The following is a 12,074-nucleotide window of genomic DNA, read 5'->3' on the forward strand; positions in this document are numbered from 1 at the left end:
AAAAAAAATGAATGGGAAGTTGGTTGGAAAATAATTGTCAAAGTTTTACACTGATGACTAAGAAATCTTTCGACAGCGTTTTTATCATCGAACATCGCAACTTTTGATTTTGACCGACCGGTAAACCACATCTAAAGAGTAATTGGTTTGGGTACAAAACCTAGCAGCCACAACCTCGCCGCCCGAAACCTCGCGGGAAAAATTTTTGCCACAGCGATTTCCTACGTGTAGGATGACCAAAATATCAATGCAAGTATATAGAAAAATATGCTTATATTGAAAATAGCAAAATGACACCTCCATAACATGGACAGATCCCTATATTCTATGGACACTCTCAGATACAGACACGGGCCGTATTCCCCTGGACACTCCCAGATACGGACACAGGCAGTACCCTCCTATACACTTTCAGATGCGGACACGGGAGCATCCCCCTGGTCACGCTCAGATACGGATGAGAGTATACATTCCCACCCTCAACATGTTCCTAACATGCTATTTTACCTCTTCATAACCGTCAGGAATAATTTTGAATTCAAACGTATTTAGCACAGAAAACTTCTCCTTTCTTCAATTTAGGATTTATAAATTAGATTTCTAGGCTTTCGGCATCTATGGCCACGTTCCGGATTTTAAAAAACACTTCTGAGTACACTACAGCAGACAGAAAATTCATTACAAATGGTTCAGCTGTATTTAAATGATCATGACAGACAAGTCGATTTGAATGTGAAAAAAAAAAAGCTACAAAAACTGTCGTCCCTTGAAGTTTCAATTGTCGAAAACGCTAGAAAACGTTTCAACTTATTTTAAATAATGAGTTTATAGACAGAGTTGCAACTTTTTAACTTTAGTATATGGATTCGTGAAATGCTAGATTTTTTTTTCCTTTTTGCAAAAACTTTGAGTCTTCGGTGGAGTTATGTTCATTCTAGTAAAAAAAAAAAATAAATTAAATTAAATAAAATAGATTCGACAGATTTATCCTAATTTGGGTTTATTTTATGATTATATATATCCATTCATTTCGAAACTTTTTTTTTTTTTTGCTTAGTGTCAAAATTAAGCATTATCGGATTCTTCTTTTTTACTATTACTATTTTGACTACAGAAACTTATACATTGTTATGACGAAGTTTGTCCGTACGAGATTTGGGCAGGTAAGATTTTTGCTACACGAGATTTGACCACGCGATATTTTAGCACATGAGGTTTTGGCCATGCGAGATTTGGTCCGCGGGATTTTGGGAGGCGATGTTTCGGCAGCGAGATCTTTCCGTATATCGAGTAATTTGGGTGTAGGGCGAAAATTCAAATCCCTTGGAGAATCTGCTGAAAACTTAAGTTTAAAATGTGGTACGCAAACGTTAACATCTAGACGCGTTCATATACGTTAGAATGAACGGACCACCAGACAGATAGAATCAAAACATCACCTTTCCGGCATGTGACGACCATAAAACACGTAAATTCGTTCAAATCTACATCTTTTGATGCTGATTATATATTTTTAAAATCCTACCGCTGCTTGAAAGTAAACAATAATAATAATAATAATAATAATAATAATAATAATAATAATAATAATAATAATAATAATAATGAATTGGTTTTGTGTGTGTGTGTTTTGACTATTTTTAATAGTTAGCACACAAAGATCAAAGTTCCCTCTCCTCCTCAAAATAATTAACCTAATATATACGAATCTTTAAACCATACGATCCACGAATAATGGACGAACCTAGAACTGCGGTGAACAATTTTCAATATACAGGAATAGCCCTTATAATGGAGTGCCTATATAAGTAATTACTGGGCATAAAGAAAGTGGTTGTGTAACACGACCTAAAGAGCACGAACTCTAACATTGAGAAAATGAACATTCTTAGTACTAGACGCTAATCCTTTAACAATGTGCTACTTCGTACACAGATAACAAATGTTATTCTATTTAATAACTAAATACCGTAAATACTTGCTACCAGATAGTTACCGGAAATTATAAGCCAAACAAAAAGATGTAAACCATAAAATTTGAAGTAAATGTTTGCACCATAAATAGTGGTACCAAGACATTAAATAAAATCGTATTTTTTTAGAATGTAAATGGATAGATATCACTAAGAAATGAGAAAATAAATATGATTCTGAAAATCAAAGAAGTACAGTAATAATAAAATCACACCGTAAAAAGGATAAACTGCTAACCCACTAGTTTCTGTCATATGTGTACCGGACTCAACTATTTTAATTTTTATTTAAGGCTTCACTTGTTCGGCTGTAACAACATTTTGACGAACTTTCTGTTAAGACACCATAAGTTTGACGCGAAGAACCCTCCGATCACGATATTGACGATTGGAAAAGTTTGAATTTTACCTCAAACAATTATTTCCATATTAAACTTCGCTTTCAAATTTACATATTAGTTTAATTATTGTATAAAAACAGATACAAAGAGTTGCATCTTCTGTTTTCTTGACAATTTCCATATTTTACGCCTAATTTTACATGTAGCGACGCAGCTATCGTGTTGTTAACAGGAAGTTTGACGTTTTAATCTCTACAAATATTCTCGAACACTTATTTGAATATTACCTATACGCATTTTACACTCACAAATGTTAACTGTCGTACCCTTTAAAAAGTATTGTCCATTATAACGCATTTTTTTTTCGAAATACACATTCTTCTATGTACTTCACAAATGTAAAAGAAACACTTTCCCAGAACTTGCCACATTTAACTATATTTCCAACAACTTCAATCCTTTTAGACATCCTGTGAACAATACCGCAGCATGTGACAGTATCTATGCTGTTACCCAAACTACATACTATTGCTTCCATTAACTGTGGTTTGTTTTCGAAATCCTTTTTCCTCTTTCTTTTCTGTTTGTTCAAAATAGGAGATCTCTATTGAATTAATGATTAGCAACTCGGAAGGCCATCAGTATCTCTGAATATTTACTTCCTAAAATCAAATGCTTACGGAGCAAGATCGAAAGCATGAAGATGGTAATCTAATACTAAAAGCAATTGAAATTTAACGTTGTAAAATAACTATTAATTGCAAAAATCACCTTATGATTTAGAAGTATCAATGTATTTCATGCAATCAATGGAACAACAACATATTTATGTTCTACCTACACTTTAGATATGAGGAATCTGAACATTTTCCGAGTTTTCTGCGGGAAAAAAGGAAGGGAGGTCACAAAACACATATTTATTATGGTTCTTTGCCTTTTCTCATTCACTGTTTTACTCCACTATCATTTCATGCAAAGACATATTTCTCTTTCATCGAAAAAAGATATGCGATTTTAATCTTCTTTTGTTCATTATCCATGCAACTGCACTAATTCTGCGTTCTAAACATGTGATTTTTTTCTGAATTTATGCTTCTCTGCAAGGTGCTTTATATTTAATCCTAAAATTTGTGTCTAGATAAAAAACCAAATTGTAAACTTCCAACACTAATTGGCTAAAAACATGTTAATATTTTCTTCTCAGCAAATCCTTACCTCTTTTGATCAACCCTTGAAGATCAACTCATCAGATCTTAATCCTATACAGAACTTATGGCATATTAAAAAAAAGTCGGGGAGAGGGAGAAGAGAAGAAGTTTTTTAATAACAAAATACAGTTAGGGAGAGCAACTGTCTTGTATATATTTGGTATTATGGTTTTAGCACAGACTTATATCGTTCTCTTTTCCGCAATATATCTAGAAGGATTGAAGAAGAAAAGGAATCGAAGGATATGCAAAATATTAGCATTGGACAGCTACATAAAACTGTTATAATACTCAAGAACACAAGAGTGTGTGCTTCATGTAATTTGTGATATCATAAACTAATAGTTGTGTCCGAATCTTAGGCTCACTATACAATATGTTAACATGGTGCTTAATTAAAAACTAAGGGCCTTGTGCAGAGTCGTTCTGACGTGTAATTAGTGCCATACTAAAGTATTTGATTAGTATATGTTTCTTGGAGTAGTCAGGCATTTAGTATGACACTAATCATACGTCAAAACGACTCTGCATAAGGTCCTAATTGTTTACGTTTGAGAAATGTATTTATAGTTTACTCAATAACCACCCTAAACTCCACGTTTTATTTTTATGCAATTATTCAACGTTTCCGCTATATAAAATAATCTCACACTTAGCAACATCTATTAGCGTTACGCAGGCAACTGATAGTGCACGTATCAACATTAGCGCGATTGTTTATTATTAGGAACTAGCGGGACGTATAACAATTCAGGATACCACGATGCACAGACTGACGTGTCCCTATTATAATTAAAGTAATATAATACGGCATTTCTCCAAACTTTTCGGAGTAATATATTTAAAATCAGCGGAGAATCTAGAAGGTAAAAACTGGGAGGACAGCCAGAACCCAGACTATGACAGGTATATCATGAGTTTACTATATACTTTCAAAAATATATAATAGCTTAAATTATTTTCTCTCAAAAAAAAAACTGGGGGCCTAATCCCGTCCCTGGGATAGATCCGCCACTGATTAGTATTTTAGTCAATGTAAAACACAAGTTAATATTCAATAAGTGTTGAGAATATTTCTAGAAATGCAAATAACAAATTACATATTAAAGGTATGTAAATATTACGTTGCAAAATTAATTACTTAAAAAAAAGAACAGCAACTGTCAATGAAGCAAAGGATGCTCTTATATTATTATTTTACAAATTGTACTCGTACGCAATGAATATATCTGATGAGATACATCAGTGCTTCGGTTTATCACCTAATGCATTTCGTGCGGGGTTTGGAATAGAGAAGCCCGAAAATGGTTTTCTTTCATTCAAAAACTACGGGTTGAAAATATCAGGCAATTTAATTACAGGAAGATCATTCTTTACGAATCATGCATCAATGTCAATGTATGCCAATTTATGAGCCTATTTTTATATGAATTTGCATGAAAATTCTAAAAACGCGGATATGTTTAGCTCCATGTATTTGTATTGCTCTATTTTTAAAATCAAACTTTTGTTTCTACTCTTAAATAAATAGCAATAAATTGGTGTACTGTGGAAGGAAGTTTTATTCACAACCTTTTCAACGAGCTAAGCTAAATTTCAAGAATTGCATTCACTGTGTTTGGAAACAAGGTTTACAATAAAAAGTATGTAACGCTCTAATTAAACAGCTCCCTCGGACGTGAGGAAACAAGAAAATTTAGAAGAAGGCATCTCGATATTGGCTGCAACAATTGAGCGTTGAAAGAATATTATTCACCCATGACAGGACAAACATATTGTTGAAATCATGAATTAAAGTCAGTACGAAATGTACTGGGATGACAGTCACATTTTCCACAAAATATTTCATTTGAAACTAATATTCGTAATACCACGCTTTCAAAACAGGCTGAGTTTACTCACAAACAAACACAGAAAGCAAAAACTACGGACAAATGACACACACACACACAAAAAAAAATATATATATATATAACCCTTTTACTTGTTCCGCAACATTAAACAGTATGTCTACGCAATTAGGATTACGGTAAATAAACAATAATATATGAAGTCGTTAAAAGTTGGCCAAGGCTATACTGTATGTGTTCGGCAATGAAAATAGGAACGCGTAAATCGTCTCTCGGGAGTCCGCCACAGGAACGTTATCTACCGGCCTCTTCCAAACTCTCCGCTGTTCTCCAATTGTTTTCAACAATTAGTGGGATGTAAAGTACCCTATTCGTGCTCTATCCATATCTACAAAAGATAAAGTATCATGCAGTAGTAAATATTAATATACTACTGCTGAGTTCAAAACTCTTTTTCTTCATTTTATAATGGAAGTAAACGAAGAACAAACATGTATGATTGTCACTTTCAATTATTTTGTCAAATAGTGGCTGATTGAATCTGCCGTTCTGAGTTTACAGAGCAAGTGATTAATGCTCTTAGGAACCTCTTGATTAGACGGGGCCACAGTTCGTAAGAATTAAAGTATCAATAATGTTTAAACTATCCTTTCTGACTGGCAATTTTAAACAAGTTAGAAGGCATTCAGTACATAATTGGAAGAGAACATAAATATCGAGATATTTTAAAATTCCTTCTTCTTCTTTTTTAAGCATAATTAGTAATTTATGTCACTTCCGTTTTGTCTCAAATCTATTGCAGACCACGATCTCAATATCTTTAGGCGTACTGATGCATGCAGCTCAGCGTTCAGTATTTATACCGAGTACATTCCATGAGTTTAAGAAACACAAGTAATATTGAATGTTTGGCGAATGGTGAAGTGGCATAAATGGTGTACTATGACAAACACCGCGCACAAATGTATCCATATGGCATGACGGTCTGGAATCGAACTCTACACACTCATTCCAAACGTTAGGTAATTATTATTTCGTTAATTGCTAGCGAAGACATTGAACTTCAATCTAGTTAAGAATTAGTAACGAAATGGTAGGTTATCACAAGCTCTTAGAATAAGATGAAATAACGATCGCCAACCACGATCAACTTCTACGCAACGCGGGTGATTACAAGTAAAGGAAAGATTCACAAGATAGTAGAAGAGAACTGCTACAAATGGAAGCCGGCTGACCCGTCCATGCTATAAATATCGGGTCTCTGTGAATTCCTCTACCACTGCGTGACGTGCTTCGAAATTTATACGTCACACAAATAGAAGAACGAAAGAACGAACTTGGTACGAAGAGTAAACAGAAGCAACGCAAGCATACCTCAATTCAAACCAACCCCCACACGCATTTTTTAAAAGAAAAAATCTGCCTGCAATGTTAGGGCAAAAAGCAGGCAAAAATATAAATTTCAGAAACAAATGAAACAGAATACATCTTTAAAAGATAAGGATTTAGAACAAGCATTAAGAAACAATTTCGAAAGTATAAAATATTAAAATAATCCCCACAGTAATATTTTCAAATTATTGTGAAACAGCTTCAAGTCTCACATCACACACTTAGAAAATAAAGTTGTTTAACACACTTAAACAACTTTGACACGTAACGAGCAACTTGAAAATTATCTTCTCTTAAGACTGTCCAACTGCGACATCTCACGCTTTTTATTCAATGTTTCTTGCTCGCGTTGGAACAACTAAAAGCTTTCTTTCAATTTAAAAGATTTTTTCTTTTTGGACACAGATTCAGTCGCGAAAGAAATTTGGCATCGCAATTCCCGCGATACACCGTGTGCTCCGTCCACATGCCAATCAGAAGAAGCCACGCCTACCGATCACGTGATCCTCCCCGCACTTAACACAACACAACAATCTCACCTCGTGCTCGGTTAATAAACACGCTTAAGACACGTTTGTTTTCTTTATTTTTCTAATTATTCTAGCACTCATCTATAAATAATAAGCGATTTTAGAACGACAGAATTATAAAGAGAGGTTAAGATAACAGTTCGTAATATTAAATCCGCACATGTATTCACATTAACATAAACGCGAGTAAGAAAACAACGTAATCGCTCTTCACTGATATTTCTTCGCGGGCAAAATTCACACATTTGTCGAATCACTAAATTAACACTGTTGTTATGTTACATAAGAAGAGAGAATAAAAATCCACCTGGCCTGAGGAAGGCGCCTGTAGGTAAGTCGACACGTCGGGCTCTACCATGCAGCTCCGCAGTGTATCCGGGATAAACATGATCACCACCTGCTCCCAAGCTGCCTGCCACCACACTGCCATCAGCTGACCGCCGCTACGCGCGCCCACAGCAGCGGGGTGGGGACAGCGGAACAGGGGCGGGGCGGAAAACACGGTCACTGCTACCAACACGTGGCGAGCTTCTCTCTTACCATGACTGTAGGGCTGCTCCATCCGGCCGGCTGCGGGCAACGAGACCGGCCCACGGGGAAACACTCCGCCAGCTCTTCCGTCCACACACATGCACACAGCTACACACACCAGTCCACACCACGTCAAGCCACAGTACACCACAACTGCCACCACCACTGTCTCGTCTCTCTTCGGTATATCTCGGAGAGTTTCGCTACTTGTCGAGTCTTAAATCCTGAAAACAAAAATGTCTCAGAAAAACTTTGGATATACGTAAACATAAAATGCATCACCAAACATACCCTCGCGGCTTCTCAGATGTTCCGCTGCCGCTTCGAGGAAAGAACGAAGCTTCATATGCGTGCTCTCGGCTACTATTATCTTCTACTTACGACGTTCATTTATTATTTACAAATACACAGAACAGATTCTCTTGTGAATCCCCTCTTCCTCTAATATTATAGGCTTCTTGAATAGTTTTGTCTCCAGTTGTAATAAGATTTACAGCTTACATTTTAAGAGGAAGTAACAGCTGCATCCCCCTCCTTTCAGCTTTCTCCTTTATACAAGTATGTAAACAAAGAAAAACAATACACTTTAAAACGACACACTCACGTTGCATCACATGGATATTATGGGAATACTTGTATGCCATGTTGTGCAATAAGGTGATGAATGTTTCGAACAATATCTAATACTAGCAACATGTGTTTAAGACTAGTGCTTCAGCAATAATATCTCAGCAAATTTCGTTTCAAACTAAATTGCTATGAACGTAAGCCACAATACAGTTACTTAATTAGGTTTGATTCTAAGATGAAATGACGTAAATATTACGTACGAAAATTTGCTTAAGAGATATTTCAACTATCATTTCCCTATTTTAAATTTTACTTTTCACGTCATAATAGTACGTACAATTATCATCTTGGCATTCGAATAACTTAGTTTTTATAACAAGGGTATTCCTTTTCTGATTTTTAAGTTGCAGAGTACTCTATAAGGCAAAAATTTGTGAGACACCATTAATGATGTTTTTTCCACTTTTAAAAAATACTTTAATGAGTAACTTATAGTGAGAAGCAAAAGATTTTTACAAAGTATGGCAGATAGTGTTTGCGAAATTGTATAAAATAAGCTAATTTTGCTTGCAAAGTTCTTCGTATAGTGCTGATATTTAGATGCCTAACAATTATGACGGCATGAACTGTACACCTAGTGTAGATACCTGGTCTATGAGAAAAGATTCGGAACCAGTTATTAATTTATTTAATTGCATTCTGCAAATACTTTCTATATATATATATATATATATATATATATATATATATATATATATATATATATATATATATATATATATATATTAATTAACTGTCAGTTATTCGATAAAATTCAAAATAGTGAAGATGCCCGTAGTGAAGACCTTACCAGTATTTTATATTAAAAAACAAAATACAGAATGGGAGCCTTCACCTTAACACATGAACTAATTAGTGTTATCCATGAGTCGAGACATTTTTCGTCTTTTCCCAATTCTGGTTTCTCGATACGATTTTATTTTGTTTCGTTTTTAAGTTTCCGGTTTCTGAGAGGGTACTTACTTTTTACATGCTTTTTTTTTTCAAACTTACAATTGTTCAATCATGTCTTCAAATCTTGCAACCTTGATATACCTCATTTTCCAACGTCATACAACGATAGCATTTTGCACAGCGAGATAAGCAGGGTGACGATAGAATGTTCCAACTATATATGAAGGGTAAGGGAAAAAAACAAGGAATTTCCAATGTGTGTGCTTTAATGAATGATTTGCCCTATCTGTTGATGACTCTTGGTACTGTTTAACTGTATATGCTATGCGTGCGTAGATGTAGAAATGTCCAAGGAAAGCGGCAAAAGATTTAACTAACCCTAATCATTTTGTACGTGGTTTTCAATATTAAAACGTCGTTTTTTTCGAAAAAACAGTTTTGTGACATTTCTTGTTTTTTCCCTTATATTCTAAGATATTATTATTTTCAATTATACATCCTACTCTATTATGCAACCAAAGTTGTCCTGGAGTTGGTAGGTATAGTATAACGTCAAGGAGATTTTTGTGAATAACGTTTCCGATTGTGACACTATAATAAGACTCGAGATAAGAAGTGCATTTTCAAGGTCAAGACTAGGCGAGAAATTTCTCGAGTCTCGTGCGCAACACAACTTCCCCGAAGTCTTAGATCTCAAATACAGTTTTAGTGTTACATGATTTATGGTATAGTATTTTAAAAAGAAAAAAAATTATAAATTGACAGTGATAGTACGAACACAATGAATTAAAATTATCAACGTTTAAAGATATGCAAGTTATTACACGTTATACTCCAATAATATATATGGTTTAAATGTTGATATATCAGACCCATCGTTGATTTGCTGTGGATCAGAAAAATTATGATCACTTCCAAACGATTTTCGTTTTAAATCAGGGCATAAATTTCGTACCTAAATTTACAAAACGAGACGAGAGAATGTTCGAGACGAGATGATAAAAAGTTTTCCGTCAATTAAGAGAGACGAGAAATTATTCTTCCAGGATCGAGACAAGAGTTTTACAAAATAACGAGACGAGAAATGAGATTTTCTCGTCTCATCTTGTGGTCAAGACTAGAAAACTTTATAAATGCTTTCAAAAGATAGACTACTTCCTATAAATTCCAATTTACTTATGACATCATAAATATCGGTAAATAAAAACACTGTGTAACGTTTTGTTTCATTATAATTCACTATTGCCAGTCTTTAACACATCATAACCGTCAGAAGTTAAAGATCTTTATTTTAGTCTTGTTGGAATCGCCAGTAATTCAATCCTTAGTTTGTTTCGCTGTGAAGCTTCTAGTATCTGAGAGGGTATTTACTTTTTACATGCTTTTTTACAGTGGTTCGATCATGTCTTCAAATCTTGCAACCTTGATTCTTTACCCAACGTCAACAATACAGTTTCGCTCCGATATAAGTCAGATGACAATACAATATTCCAGTTATATATTCCTATGTTTTATTTAGTTATAGCTATTCCCTACTATATCCAATTGTTATGCAACCAAAAATGCTCCAGAGTTGGCATGTACAGTACAACATAAAGGATATATCATATTCAATCAGGCAATATTACATTTCAGATTGTGGCCTATGGGAAGATTTGAAGAACTGATTGAACATGAAAACATCTTATTACAAAAAATAGTAAATAAATAGAGTTAAAAATAATACAATTAATGATTTTATAAAATATACAAATAAGGAGATTTGTGGGAGTAAAATAAAGAAATGGGTCTAAGACTATAAAAGCACTAAGTGCAATGATTATAAAGGACTCTAGCAAACTACTTAGAGCGCCTAGTGCTTTTATACTCTTAGTCCCACTCCACTTCATTTTGTCATGCAAACTCCTTTTTATGTGATTTTGTATCTCTTCCTCAGATAGCCCATAGCGAGGAAAGACATCGTGTTTTGTTAAGCACGTAGGAAAGAAAACAAGCAAAATTCTACTATCATAGAAATGTACTTTAATTATGACTTTAAAAAGTAAATAAAAAAACTTTTATTAAGAAAATTACTTAAATAAAATATTTATGCCCGACTAGGACGAAGCATAGGGATCGCTCTTACATACAACCAATTTATAGATTATTCTATTCTCATGTAATATTATGTGTGAGTAAACTTTAATTTATATAAATAATAAAACAAAAATGTTAAAATAGCAACATTATACCTAGGTTTTCTGATTGAAGAATTTGCTTTTCTTTTCAGTCATGCATAAACATATTTTTGTTATATATACATATGAAACAGAATTATTATTCTTCACTTTTTAGCATGATTTGCTTTATTTTATTTTAAAGAAAGCATGTTTTTAAAAATATTTATTTTATTTTATTATTTCTATATCTTACAAATGAGAGTAACTAAAAAGTCCTTGAAACATAACACTATAAACGTAATCAAGTAGAGAAAAGAGATTCAATATATCGATCCCTTTTCAATGACCACAGCCAACATTAAATAAATAACCGAAAATATTTTAAGCACACTAATTCCGAATTAATTACACTGCATCACACAATGCTGATACAATTACTAATAAATCATTAATTCTTAAAATACCTTTGAAAATAATAGAAACAATGGATACTAGTTTTTTTAAGAGAGAGAGAGGGGGGGTCAGGTTTCGGAGCATGCATTAACTGTTCTTAATTTAAGTAATCT

General features: G+C 33.9%; 1 protein-coding gene across 10 annotated transcripts in view; it reads right to left on the reverse strand.

Annotated features, from left to right (window-relative positions):
• Nucleotides 1-12,074, reverse strand: part of NfI (Nuclear factor I) — a 784,932-nt gene that overhangs the window by 364,662 nt on the left and 408,196 nt on the right. For 5 of the 10 annotated variants that reach the window (XM_081762572.1, XM_081762577.1, XM_081762570.1 and 2 more), the window contains exon 1: nucleotides 7,602-7,754. The exons of 4 other annotated variants lie outside the window; for them this stretch is intronic. In XM_081762572.1, the coding sequence (XP_081618698.1) occupies nucleotides 7,602-7,724 (123 nt within the window). In that variant the 5' untranslated portion in view covers nucleotides 7,725-7,754. Of the gene's footprint in view, nucleotides 1-7,601; nucleotides 7,755-7,834; nucleotides 7,988-12,074 lie in introns of those variants that run through there. One more of the 10 variants, XM_081762575.1, reaches the window with a different exon arrangement.

Source organism: Thermobia domestica, chromosome 6, assembly GCF_964235325.1.
Source record: "Thermobia domestica chromosome 6, izTheDome1.hap1.1, whole genome shotgun sequence".
NCBI lineage: Eukaryota > Metazoa > Arthropoda > Insecta > Zygentoma > Lepismatidae > Thermobia > Thermobia domestica.